Raw genomic sequence first — 15,419 nt, 5'->3', positions numbered from 1 at the left:
GTACAATTTCATTAGTTTCGGGCACATAATTCAATACTTTTAGAATAAAACAAAAGTTAAAAGACGCCAATAACTAGTCAAAATCTCCACTTATCAACTCCCCTAAACTTAAGTCTTTGCTTGTCCTCAAGCAAATAAATTAGTTCCCACCTCCAAAAGTTAAGGATCATTTTATCGAATCGAAGATGAGCCATCCACACATCAATTGGGACCAACAATTACTCACACTACTTATGTATTATCAACAAGGCGACAAGTTAAAAATTTATGCACATATAGTTCTAAAGTGGCATTTGAGCATCAAAAGTTGACTTTACTCATCAAGGACTCTTTCTCTATCATGTAGGTCATGGTGGACTCCAAACTCTTCCTCCTCTACTCTTCGGTTGCCTGGCTCACTTAAGAATTTTAACACTCTATTCAAAGATTTATGAAAGGTTCACTCATCTCTCTCAAGAGAATGTCGCAAGTACGGCTTCAAGTACCATAGGTTTGACCCTTATATAGATCACCACTAATGTAAGCTCACTCAGCTTGAAATCAAATAGGACTTCGTTTGGGATGTAATGAAAGCTTTTGGATTAGGGTTGGATACAATATGGTTGAGTGGTTACACCTTTCCATAAGCACTCCATTTTTTTATTCTCGGCTCACACTTTGTCAATTCTTTGAGGCACTTTCTTTTCCTTGGGGAACTAGAGAGACTTAACATTACTCTTTCTTGATTATTACATTCATTTTCTCCATTGTTGGGATCATTGCCTCTCTTTGAATCCCTTCAACTCTTCCACTTATTCACTCTTTTTTTTTCTTTTTGTTATTTTCTTTTCTTGCCTTTCCTTCTCATCATTTCTTTTCTCTTTTTGCGCCTTGATACCTTTTTCAATTTCCTCGTCTCTCCCCCAAACTTACGTTTTTAGCCATTAATTTCTAGACCTTTCGCACGGGTACTTGGACTAGCAACAAAGTGTCTCACCCCTCACACAACTAGATTTCTAAAGAGAATAGAGTCGAGGGCCCACAATGACCACATTCAAGATTAAAAATCACTATGGTTCAATTAAACCACTCGATGGTTTCCAAAGTCAACACAAGAATCACAAAGTCACTAACTAGAGCTATTTCTTTTAAAAACCTTGTTTCTAACCATAAGCACGTCGTTAAGTGTGTTGGTACTGAATGAAGCATGATTGACTCTTCGAGAATGACTTAATTAGGTCTTTTTATTCATTACTACTATTATTATTACCTAAACACCAAAAACGGGCTTATTTCCTTAAGAAGGTTGTCACGTCGTCCATCGTTGGGACGAGTCACCCGGTTCATACAACAACTATCTTTGGAAAGAACCGTGCCATTAAGAAAACCAAAGGCTTATTGTCTACTAAAACATAGAAAGAAGCTACTAAAACAAACAAAGAAGCTACTAACTCAAATTACGAACTAATAATGGAACCAAAAATAAAGAAGCTAATAAAACAAAAACTACTGAATATATATAATGAGAGAAAAAGAGAGAATATATATACAGAATTAGAAAGAGAAAGAAAATAATATCAAGTTATTACAGGCCAATTGTCTCGGAATGTACCAAATATCATCAAAATACACTCCACCCCCAGAATAAAAATAAGCATTGTCCCCAATGCGTAACAAAATAAGAGTAAAAGAGGGGAAAGAGTGAAGAAAACTATCTATGGCTCCTTGGACACTTGACATTGTACACATTATTCGGGATCGGGCCGTACGACCTCGACATAATCGTGCGTTATATCGCTAACAGTCCAAATATTCACGAGATTTTCCTCCCACTGATGCCCGACATTTATTATGGTTTTCCTTATCCGTTGGTTTCTGGCACTTAATATATCTGAGTTGTTGAGATAGAACACGATACTGAGAAATTTATATCTTTAAAAGAAATTTTTGGAAGATTATGTAACTTAAAGTTTTACCTCATTGGCCCACACGGAGAGACACAAAAGCGCACGCACCATGTATATGTTGCGCCTCATTTTCTCGTAAAAGTGGGTTTCGACGTGTGACAACTCTTTTAAATGGGTATTAAAAGAGAAGAGTCGCCACCTAACGATTTTGAGGTGCGTTAGGGCACCTATTTGCAAATAACTCTGTTAGAACTAGTCCAGGTCACCAAAGATTAGGTAAGAGCTCAAATTACCTTAAAGAGAAGGTGTTAGGCACTTTTCGAGGTCCACAATTATGGGTCCCGATCGAAGTTTATGCTATGTGGATTATTAGATAATAAATGTTATATGTGATCATTTAAGCGAAGGGGGACAAAGAACTTAAAGTTTCTATTATGAACAAGTGTAAAGAAAATCGGACAACAGTTAAGTTATAAGGATGATCAGTACAAGTCTTTAGAGGTTACACGGTACAACTCAATTGTTCTAAATTCCATGACTAAGTGTGAACAAATAATCACATAAGGAAGAGGGTCCTAAGTTTTTTAGCTTAAAGGATCACTCCGTGCAACATAAATAATACTTTACAATTCCCTTAGGGTAGGGGTTGCTCATATTATTCAGCGGGCACAGACTATCATCTTCTGCTACCCAATTATTATATTAAATTTGTTTACCTAGAGCGTTCTAATTCAATTCTAAATCGCGTCCTAGGCGTGCACTACCCGTCCCATGCCTATGGTCCAGGAGGCTTTGGACCTGCTATTTGGATGCTTCTAAACTTTACTTAGGATGTTCAGAATGATAAAACTAGCATGCATTCAAATCATATAGGACCTCACATAAAGACAACAAATGGCTCAAGTTTGCCTCCACACATAAGCAAGAAATATGCGCGGGTAGATTTAGGCAATGGACAATTTCAGAGTTAAGAAACATTATAGCTGTTAAGTCTTATAGGTATAGTTTCTAGGTGATTCTGATTTCCAGCATTTGTACAGGCATGACTGCGACTTTAGATCAATGAATTCGCAGCTTATAAACATTACAGACCCTATAGGCATGATATCTAAATGTTGTGCAGTGATGCAGTGAAACAGCTTGAAAGCCCAGTGTTAATAGCGTTAATTTCATAAATAGTTTTTCTAGGCGAGTGAGAGTGTCCTATAGGCAGGATTTATAACAATCGATAATTAGACTTGGTTTTATAACACTTTATCCCTATAGGCATGTCATCTAAGTGAGGCAGTGTAAAAGTAACAGAAAGCAACTGATTAATTATTTAAAACTATATAGTCATGGTATTTAGATGAGCATTAGCGAAGATGTGCATTATTGTATCCTATAGGCATGTTGGCTAATGGTTAAGCAAGGCGTTTGATTTCTATAAATATGTTGTCTAAAGCGTTCAGTAGGCATGGAAGCGGGTACAACAATTACTCAAACCAACATGCTCTGAACAGTGTACAAGTATTTAGACAAATTAAGTGAGGTGTATGATTCCTATAGGCATGGCATCTACTAGTGTGTAGAAATAAAGCATGTCAAACGAAATAGCAAACAAAGCATGTAGACCATATATGCATGTTTTTTACCCTTTTATGCAAAAATAGAATATACATGTTCCCCTAATTTCACTAACACCCCAAGTGTTTGTTTACAAATTATTACAGGCCCAGATAAATAAGTACAAGTACGAATATTACACAAAGAATAACTGCAAGTCTGAGAACAGGCCCAAACAAAAAAGCAACCCAGCATTGACTGGGCCTTCGGCAGCCTCACTCTTCACACAACCAGCAGACCTAAATCCCAAGCCGAGCAGAACAATGAAGTATGCCTGAATCTAGTACACATGTCCAATAACATATATGGCCCAATACCAGGCCCAAGATGCATGACTTACTTAACCCAACTGATGCCAGACTTAACCATGCAAGTGACAACTGCCCAGGGAATTAATTGAACAACTTTTCGCACTTAGTTCTTAAAGTTGTATCTACCAGCAGTTCCAACCAAAACACATAGACAAGATCACATGAAATAATGACAAGTTTGCAGGACAAGTTCATGCTTGTATTCTCAGAAACAAAGTTAGAATGACATGATTGACCATCACAAGCTAGTGAATTATTCTAACAAGAGTTTCAAAAGTAAAATAATCTAGAGTTAGCCTAAAAGAACTTTAGATAAGAGACTTAAACATGAGAATTTGGTATAATAGTAGACAAGAACAAGTGGAATACAATATAATGTCTAACATGAGAGCCTAGCGAAAGTAACATAGCAGAACATGCTCATGAGCAAATACTTAGTTGAACATGAGACAACTTTAACACACTGAGTATCAGTCAATACCAGAAGCACTTATGGAAAACAAGTAACATGTCAATCAGGACAGGCATGCATCAAACTTTGTACTAGTTGGCCACACATAGGATAAAAGTCTAGGTATGAGATTTTCTTAAGTAATACTGAAGAACACAAGATTGCACAAGTCAAAAGTATACACTAGAACTCAAATAACATAGAAATAGACCCTAGTTAATAGTACAACCTCAGAAACGTAGCAAGTTGGGGATGAATGAATCAACAAAGTCTAGAACACATGAATTGGTTATCATAATAATCCACAACAAAGCAGAAAGATAAACTCAAGGCAATCATCAGGTATTAGCATCAACATAGCAGGCTAAATAGGTTAAGAGAACCATAAGTCATTTACGCTAAATATATATGATAAGCATACACCATAGTTATAATCTAGGCAAGTTCAGATGCTAAGAGCATAGAGTCACAAGAATACTTAAGAGCAAACAAGGCTACAAAAAGATGGAATCATAGGAAATTGATTCATAGAAGTTTCAGTGTCACAAAGCATAAATATGAACGAAAGAGAATAAAATTACTAAGGCAAAGAGACTTACCAGTTGCAAATTAATCAAACAAGCAAAATAAGAAGAACAATTTCAGCAGTGCTCCAATCGTCAATAGCAAAAAGAGCAGCAGATTCCCAAAATCTCAGTGCGTCAAAGTTCCCAAGGGTTTCAAGTGAACCCCGGTCAGTGCTCGCACTGAGAAGAGAGTAACAATCGAATTATGGTGGCCTTAGCTTTCAGCCGGCCAAGGTCTCAAGGTTTAGTATAGTAGAATGAGTGTGAGTGAGGGAGTAATAACAGAAGTTCTGTAATAATCCTTAAGGCTTAAAAAAAGAACGGGGAAAGGAGTTTATATAGTATTAGAAATTGAACAAACAAACAAGGAAATATATTCAGTCAACACAAAAAGGAAAGAATATATCCCATGCATACTCAAAATAACAGAGGAAGTAAGAACTCCGAACCCTAGTTGGAGTCGGATTTAGGGTAAATCGTTCACAAGCCCCAATCATGACAGAATCAGCGGAGACATACCATATACAAGAGAAATTTTCTCTTCTTAAGAGTATAGAACGATAATCGCATCCAGAACCATAGAATCAGAGCCAGATCTGTGAGAATCGAGCTTGCCATAAGTGTAACTGTAACAAAGGTTACCATAAATGAGTGATGGTAGCAGAAAAGATAAATATAATCCGCGTATGAACGCGTACAAGGAATGAATAAGAGAGAATCTCCATGGTCGGCTAGTGTTTAGTATGAGAGTGGAGAGATGAGAGAATGCAGAGGCGGCTGGGCGAGAAAATGAGTCTCTAGGGTTTGGGCGAGGGTAATTAAAAATGGGAGAATAGTTGTAGGTTGTTGATCATTTGAGATCAGCGACCAGGATTAAAGGATAAGCAGGGCGGGTCAAATGAACGGGTAGCGATCGGGTTAGATTAATGAGGTTGTTTGGTTTGGGCTCTGGGAATTGGGCTAGGTACTTGGGGTATCTAGGCCATTAATTTAGTCCGAAAATTGGGTTAGGATTGAGCTAGATTCTAAATACAATAAATTAATAGAAAATAATTTCATATATATATATATATATATATATATATATATTTATGCAACTTAACATTTTTAAAATAATATGAAGGTTATAAAAATATAAAAATTATTTTGTCCCTGAATAAAATGACAAAATGCAATTAATTATAAAGTATAGGCTATTATTTCAAAAAATACGTAAATAGTTAAAAAAAATACATATCTAATTATATAAAATGAAGTAAAATATTATAAAGCATGTATATAGGTGTAAAAAATAAATTTGGATGATTAAGTCATCACAAAATAATTTGAAGGAGTAATTAATAAATATTTGGATAATTTAAATGCAAGAAAATCAATTTTAAAGACTTAAAAATAATGACAAATTACATAAATTACTTATATGACTCTTGTATATTGGTGATGATGCGGAAATGATATTTTGAAAGTATATATGATATTTATAAAAATATGAGGGCAAAATTGGGTATCAACAGTGTACTTGTGTCATGCCTTATAAAACTCTTCATTTTCCTCTCTCATTCCGACGTGGGATTGCCAGTCTAGAAGCCCATCAGTCCTGTTTGACCCTCCCTCATCAGCTCGCCCTCCATCATGTGTATCACATTCACCCCCTTTGGGACTCAGCGTCCTCACTGAGGTCTGCCCCACTATCATACTTGGAAGAGTCAGGCTCTAATACCATATTTGTCACGATCCAAGCGAATGGAACGTATTATCCGCTTTGGGCTTAGGCCCCCAAGGATTTGTCTTTCGGGCTACGCCACCTCGAGCCCCAAAAATGCGCGTACCTTGTGAACTTATATCAAGCCTTATTGATGTTTCGCTATAATTATATATTTTTAATGCATTACTTATCTTACATATAGGTGCTTTAATGCTAAATTATATTATATGTGTGCTTAATTGAATTTATTTTATACGTAGGTACTTTGGATATGAAATTAGGAGCGAACTAGAGATTTTATGAGTATTTTATACACTACAAGAATGGATTCATAATTATTTAATTATTGGACAATGATTGAAGTTTAGTATTATAAAAGAAGACAAAAGAAAGACAGTTGCAAATTGAAAAAGGAAGGAAAAGAACGAGAAATTAAGGAATGCAAAGTTTGGCAGCCAAGCACAAAGTGAATCAAACTCGGGCAGAAGTCAGGCAACGCGAGGCAATTTTCTCGTGTTTAAGCTCGCGTCGCACGGTCGAGAGCGAGATGCTTCGCGCATTCTGCGAGGCAACGCGTGGTCTGGGTTTCAAGCCTATTTTGTCTCCTATTTTATTTTAGACTTAATTATTTTATCTAGGCATTTTTCCTATACCTATAAATAGTCTTTAAACATCATTTATACAAAATTTGGACCAAGGGGAGAGCACGGAGCCGCCGTGGAGGCCAGAATTCATCAGATTCCATCTTTCTTCCATAAACTTAGTAATCTTTACGTTTCTTTAGATGAATTATTGTTTTGCTACTATGTCTATGTGGAGTTAAATTTCGTGTTCTAGGGTTGTGATTGTCATAAATATTGAAGTTTATTAATTATATTACAGTTAATTCGAGTTATCATCTTTGGTTGTTTCTCTAATTCTGTGCATAATTGCTTAATTGTTTGGCCAGCAGTTGAGTTCTATTTACTATCTATGCTATGCTTGGGAAAGCCATATTTAAATTAGAGTAGAATTAGAGAGAGCTTGTTTCTGAACTCGTGGCTCGGGGAAAGATTTCGCGGTTAGGATAGGAATATACCTAACAGTCTTGCTTAGTTGAATACCGTATTATATTCTTTCATGATAAATTCAAGACCATAGGAATATAGGATTGATATATTATGGATAGATGGATAGTATTGTGGAAACATGCTATTTATATAAATGATCTGGTCAATTAGCAATTATAGATAATGTGGATTAACATGTATAATTACGAACCCAATAGGGTTGACAAACCGACCACAACCCTAGAATCTTCATCTCCTTCGATTAAAATCTAACCACAATCGCTTGCTCCTAATTAATTTAGCTAACTACTCGTTTAATTTTCGCAATAGTAGTTTAGTAAAAAAATACTATTTTTTTATTATCTTGGACAGTAAATTAATTTTAGTTTTCGTAGTTAATGATTAATCTAAATCTCTGTGGGTTCGACATCCGACTTTCGAGTCACTTTATTACTTGACGATCATGTTTACTTGCGTGTACTTGGGGAACCAACAAGTTTTTGATACCTCTACACTTTCCTCTTCCATTCTGATGTGAGATTCGTCTAAGGTGACATATGTACCCCTTCTTTAGATGCTTGCCAGCCTAGAAGCCTGTCAGTCCTGCTTACCCGCTCTCATCAGCCGGTCCTCCGTCATGGACATCACAATAATATTATATATATATATATATATATATATATATATATATATATATATATAATACCTAGTTCATTAATAAACACCAGCATTCACGTCCACCTTAAAAACGGCCTAAATCTGCCCATGGGTACAAGGGCTCGTGATAATAAAACAAGTAAAGAGCACCTAAAAAGGAAAAGAAAAGTTCTGGAGAATAGTAAATTGTTAAAAGGTTAAAAGGCTAAATTAGTGGTGATTAAAAAAGACTTTAAGTACGTGTGAACTAATAAAAACTAAAGTAAGCACTGCACCAAACGGAGATCAAAGAAAAGGAGGCAGACATGCCATTAGAGAAGCGTGAGATCACCCGTTAATCCATATAGTCACAAGTCCAAAATATGAACCACAAATATATACATGTATGATTTATGAATATTGAATATGATAGGTAGCTCTCTGGTCTACAGTTCTCTCACTCATAACACTTAAACACTATAATAAATATAATCCTCCTCGACATGGCCACCACATAGTGTCCCTACTCCTTATTCTTTTTTTGTTATTGGCATTGGTTCATTGACAGATTAATCTGAATTCACGCCACGTAAAAGTAATTATTAAAAGAAGAAGCGTTTATCAGCATTTTTTCATTTTAAAGGCTGAAATCCCTGACCTTCGATTATGAATGGCAAAATCATATTCATCTCATTACAAAGCTTTGTGATTACTCTCTTACTTTTGAATATCGTTGTGTATGTGTGTGTGTGAGAGAGAGAGCACTCTAAAGGTGTAAGATTGTCAAAGCTCTTAAAGACACGATTATTAAGTAAATATTTTCCCCCAATATAGAGAAATACAAAAGATCAAATTTATCTATCCCTATATAATGTTGTGAAAGTAATTAAAATGGAAAAAATTAGATAAAAACTGAATTTGTCTTAACTGCTGACAAATAAATGAATCTTTTAATAACCGGTGCAATTAAAAAGTTACTATATAAGATCACTTATCTTATTTAAGGTTACTAATAAGTTTAACTTGTAAAAAAATATTAAATCGAGGTGTATAAGAGTTTATAAACTTTAAAAACATATAGAGAATTAATTTTCTTGAAATGAAATTTCTTGTGCAAAATATTCAAGCTGAATATCTTCCCTACTCTACATTTTCTCTTTAATATATAGTTTCAGTTTCATTATAATTGATTTCATAACAAAAAAGTTACTATTGGAGAATCAAAGGCAACCACGAAAATTAAAAGTTACCATTAACTAACTAATTAAACTCTCGAATTTTTTCAATAATTATGCTTGAATTTGTCAAGCTTGAGTGGCCTTATAGTGGAGGACCACTATTTCAGTTTGTTTGTGAATTATATTTTGTGTGTGGGGGGGGGGGTTAGAGAGAGAGAGAGAGAATTCAATTTTGTGAGATAGAAAAAGGCAAAGAGTTTGCTTGAAAGCCAACCGAATCTTGGTGGTTTGCCTTACTTGCTCATACTTGCATCTCTTGTTCTTTATATACTTGCATCTCTTATTCTTTATGTTCTTTATATTATTCAAAGAGTTTAAATTCTATGCAATGTTTGTGTATAAATTTTTTATAACATCAGGTTAAGTTCATATAACAATCAATAAACAAATTTTCATAACAAACTTGATGTGACAACCTGAAAATATAAGAATAATTTACTGCAAGCGGTTAAATTAACCTTAAAAACGTATAACTTAAATCCTCATTAAAATAGTAATAATAATAATAATAACAATAATAATAATAATAACAATAATAATAATAGTTCTTTCCTTTGAGTCTAAGAAGTGATGGAGTGAGTGAGGTGGAGCATGCCTTTAACGTGCAATCCCCCTTTGCTTTATTGCTTGAGTGTTTATTCGTGACTTTCGCTGGCAAATTACTTAAACCTAATTAAATTTAAATAATAACAAACCAACAAATTAAAAGAAAGAGAGTGTGAAACCAACTTCAAACGTTACCACCAAGTCACCAACTAGACTTCTATCTGTAATTTAAATTACTTTGTTTTGTTGATATACTTTCTGCTTTATTTAGTTTTTCAGTTATAACACTCCCTTTGGTCCTTGTAAAACTCATTCATTTCACCTTACCAGTATAAGTCAAAATATGCCAAATAATTAGTATAGTATTAATTTTCTAATATACTCATAAAGAAACTTTTAAATTGCATGCCCAAAGCTTTATACATTACCCCTTAATAAATACAAAATATGATAATTTGACTCTATACATCGCATTTGGAACAGCTCATTGTGTTAGTAAAATTACCACCAACAATTTAATGCTTAATGTGAAATTTATGACCATACTTATGCATACTTAATTTTACACGACACAACAATTAACTAAAAAACGTAATGAATTTACAGTAAAATCAAGTAAAGTAACTCAAGAGAGTAGGAAAATTAGGAGGAGACGAACGCAAAAGTTACTTGTTATACTAAGCTAGGTTAAGTGTAGTTAAAGGGAGTGCAAAGTGCCAAAGTAGACTTCTAATGTTTACTTAAAGACACTTTTCTTAGTCGAACAATAATACAAAAGGAAAAAAAAAAGAGAAAAAAAGAATTGTTCATTCACTTGGTTAACAGTTGGGTGGAATATAATTTTGACTCTCCAAACATGTTCTTACCATTCACTAAAAAAAATACTATATATAAGTATAACACTAGCTAATAACATCACTCTATATTCTTTCATCACTCTTCTTCTTCTTCTTCACTTTGTCACTTGCTTGGCTTCTTTTCTTGGTTTTGTAGTAATGGAAGTTTCTCAAGATTTTCCCGATCGCTCGTACGCTTTCAAAGGAAAGCGTAGCAAGCGATCAAGGCCGTCATCCCCGCTTGATATAGCGGGGACGATGGTCACTAGTAGTTCATCGGCCGCTGGTGGAAGCGATGATGGTGGTGTTGGAGGTGATGTTTATTACTCTTCAGCAATAATTCAGTATTCACCAACCACTTCTACTACTCAAATATCAACTAGTAGCACGTCCGAGGAAGATGAAGACATGGCCAATTGCTTAATCTTATTAGCACAAAGCGGATGCCGAAAAGTACAAGTTGTAAGTGAAGTTAAAAAGGAGAAAATCAGTAGCAGGAAATTCACAGAAATGGTCAATACTACAACTGGAAAAGCTGGTTTTTATGTCTACGAGTGCAAAACTTGTAACAGAACTTTCTCTTCATTTCAAGCACTTGGTGGGCACAGAGCTAGTCATAAAAGGCCCAAAACCATAGTAGAAGAGAAAAAATCTGTCATTATCACTGCCACTGCTACTGCCATGGCTACTGCTAGCGTTGGTGCTGACTCACCTGTAGAAAATCATGACGACTATCATACGGAAAATGATCAAGAAGAAGGGCGGTTCAATAAAATTAGTGTACCCCTCTCAATCCAAATAGCCAACAACAACAAAGTTATCAACTCTCATGGTAACAGCAACAGCAAGCCAAAAATTCACGAGTGTTCAATTTGTGGGTCTGAGTTTTTATCAGGGCAAGCTTTAGGTGGTCATATGAGAAAACACAAACCACCTACTACAACAACTGCTACAAACAGTACTAAGGTTTCTACAAATACTCATATTGAGACAATTTACAATTTTTCAGAATCGTCACATGATGATGTTGGTACTAATTATAAGGAGGAGGAAAAATCTACAAGAAATTTTCTGTCTCTTGATCTTAATTTGCCGGCGCCACCAGAAGATGATCGCCGTGAAACAAAGTTTGAACAAAGTCTTGTCTTCTCCGCTGCCCCTTTGGTGGGTTGTCATTACTAATTAAAAAAGGAGAGATTATTAAAAAAAAAATTCCTTTTTTTTAGTTTATCAGTTTTTTTACACTTATTGATCAATTAATGTGAATTAATATGTCACAAATTTGTGATAATAAATTAGAATTATTGTTATTATTTTTATTTTTATTCATTAATATACATTAAATTCCTTTGAAAAATCTTATTTAAAACTTGTATTTGTTCACCAATATAAGTGGCCGTAGTCTACTTTAATTTATTTGAAGTTCATTCCTTTGAGTAAGTAAGTGGTTAGTGTTCATGGTTGCCTTCCATTCACGAAAAGGGAGTGTAGTGAGGTATCTTTTTTCCCTTTTGTTATAAGTATTTTTCCAACCGCTCTTTAAACTTTGTTTCTTTAGTGGCAAAGCTATATGTGTAACACATGGACAAAATTTACTTCTTCAGTGGACTTTTTCGACGTGAATTCAGATTAATCGGATCAGCGCATTTATTTATTTAATCGCCGTATTTTGTTATTCAATGCAAATTCAATTTAGTCGGATCAAATTTCATATGTCTAAAGCAAGTAGGAGGCAATACTAGTAGGCAAAAGCAAAGAGCATGGAGTGTGGGGGATGGAAGTATTGGATTGCTTTATGGGATGGTTAGGGGTTAGGCATCACTAGCACCACAACCAAAAGTCTGTGGATTAGGTTCTTCTATACTCTGTGTGTTTTTTCTTGATTACTCAACTGGAATAATAATAATAATAACAATAATAATAATAATAAAAATAATAAAAAAGGCTGAGAAAAATAAGAGGGGGAGCTCCGTCAGTGTTCTGTTTCATTAAATGACAAAGAATAAATGGATAGGAAAGATGGGTTGGTAACTGCCAAAACCATGTGTATACACACCTGTATTATATACAGTTTTCTTGTCCATGTTTCCTTCACTTAAAACCTACTTATCTTTAACTTACTTAACTTTGTTTCTTCTTTCTACTATATATTACTATGGTATAGCTAGATAAGATTCGTCTCTTCTACGTACGGTTCACTTGTCACATCAGAGTTGAACTAAACTCACACTACTCATATCCATATTGTGTTGATCTCAACTGACCAGCAAGAGAGCCTCAGTTCGACCGAACTCGTTATTTTCAACTCGAACTATATGTTTTGCAATTAATGAAAAAGTTTACATATAATAAGATCACGCACATTCTGAATCGCTATACCGGAGTTAAGATATTTTGTTATTTTGTGATACCTAACAGTAGAGCTAGTAGCTATCAGCCCACCAATCACACCTAATTGTTAAACTGATCACATCCCTTACTTTTCAAGTTTCTTAACTAACTAAAAACCTTTATTTCTGCGATGAGCTTTTACCATTATATACCAGAAATAGGCACTGCAAATCACACGTCACAAGCGGTTGGGTATGAGGTCTAAAGTTTAGGTTCCACTCCTTCAATATCTAGAATCTGCTTTTTCACTAAGGCTTCTCTTTGATATTGCGTGGAAATAGGACTTCCGTTTTAAGCTATCTCACTTTCACACTTTATAACATGGGTTCTTAGTATATAAACTAATATACAAATCAAAATAATCGGAACATAATTTTCATGCACATGCTTATAATACTTGTATAGCACGTTTTGCTAGTGATAATCTAAAATTACACCAGGCGGATTTAGAATTTTGGAATAGTGAATTTGTCAAGAATGTCGTGAACGTACTTCTTGTTGAATTTTCATTTCGAGGGACGTCAGTATAAAACTTGAAAATAGTACAGGCTAACCAATTTTCGAATTGGTAATTATAAATAGCTAGCGTTTGCAAAGTCACTGAAAAATAGTCACTATTTTGCTGAAACACGGAAAGTTCCAGCATAATATGCTCGATTATGGAGCTCCTTAGTATAAACTTCTAACATATTATATTGGAACTCCAGCACAGGGAAAGTTCCAGCATAATATGCTGAATTATGGAGCTTTTGCGCATAAACTTCCAGAATATTATGTTGGAACTCCAGCACATTATGAAATTCTATCACATTATGTTGGAATTTCATATGTAAAAAATTCGAATTTCGCCATATTATGCTGGAATTTTTTCGGATTTTTAAGAGTGTTTTTGTTCAGATTTTATCTCACATAAAAAAGTGGCTAAATTTCGACTACTTTTGAAATTGTGGCTATGTTTCAATTACTAATTGTAAATCTGGCTATTTCTAATTTGTTCCTGTCTAAAACTCGCATTTTTAGTAGTGTCTTCAAGGTGGTGTTTGCAGGAGTTGGTGTAATTAAGTCACTTAAATCCTGCTTCTAACTTGTTTGTTATGTGCACGTTTTGGTGATTATTTGTAGGCTTAGCATGTGGGTACGTTGTTATATTGCTTGACATGTCCAAATACAACATGTGTGTATGTGTGGGGAAGAGAGTGGTAATGACAAATATGAGAGGAATTCATTTAGATCTGCACATGTAGTGGGGGACTACTTTGTATCAATTTATTGCCTAATGTTCTCTTGCTAGTATTAATTCAATTCAATTATCAAAACAAGAAGAAAAAAAATAGTTTTTATTAAATAAAAAAAAAAAGGAGACGCTCCATTGATTCTTCTTATAGGCCAGTGATCAAGTCAAGCAATAAACAAACAAGGGGAACCAAAGAATATAAATCATTGTGTTGCACTATGAAGAAATAATATTCTAAAGTCAATGAAGCTTCGTACCTATCTTTTTAATATATAAATAACTACAGTTCAAACACGTAAACTATCTAACGTTGAAGACTAAGTCTAATTGACTGATACGTTTACTCTAAAGTAGTAATAGTTAACCCTTTAGTTGTATATAACTTAACTGATGAGAAAGTCGTGAAAGTTGCTGTTAACTGAACTTAAAGTGAATTTCGTAATTTAATAACTTCACACTAGTGATATTAAAGTTGGGATCATGCGTATGATTGCATCCCACCACCAAGATCTAATATTTAATAACTTTAATATAAATTTTATATTTGTATTAAAATTAGAATTCATAAATTTAAAATTCTAACTCCGCTGAGGTCCGTTATATATATATATATATATATATATATATAGGGTTCGAGACCTTACACTAGTATTATTATTTCGAGACAATAAGTGTAAATTTAGTACGTATAATTTAACCTCTAATTCATGTGTTTTTATATTATTATTTTTTTGTGTGTATAATACAGTTTAATTTTTCACAACTAATATAAATCACAAGAAGAGACAATGAAGCGGCATGATTGCCTTGGCATGTGGGGAAATTGAGTTCATTGGGAGCATCATGTGGACAACTCAGCCAAAAAGATATTGATGAGGTGGCATGCTTCTCAACGCGCCACCTGGTTGGTTTTCTTAAATTCTCCGACTCCCACAATTGCACTGAAAAAACCATGTCCAGGACTT

The 15,419-nt window shown here is 34.4% G+C and overlaps 1 protein-coding gene across 1 annotated transcript; it reads left to right on the top strand.

The window, feature by feature from the left end:
• Positions 1–10,862: 10,862 nt before the first annotated feature.
• LOC107817291 (zinc finger protein ZAT5-like) lies at positions 10,863–12,148 on the top strand. The gene has a single exon (XM_016643092.2). The coding sequence runs from the start codon at positions 10,989–10,991 to the stop codon at positions 12,009–12,011; it is 1,023 nt and encodes a 340-aa protein (XP_016498578.1). The 5' UTR covers positions 10,863–10,988; the 3' UTR covers positions 12,012–12,148.
• The last annotated feature ends 3,271 nt before the right edge of the window (positions 12,149–15,419 follow it).

The sequence above is a fragment of the Nicotiana tabacum genome, chromosome 9, assembly GCF_000715075.1.
Source record: "Nicotiana tabacum cultivar K326 chromosome 9, ASM71507v2, whole genome shotgun sequence".
Lineage (NCBI taxonomy): Eukaryota > Viridiplantae > Streptophyta > Magnoliopsida > Solanales > Solanaceae > Nicotiana > Nicotiana tabacum.
This window is presented reverse-complemented; position numbering and strand designations above follow the sequence as displayed.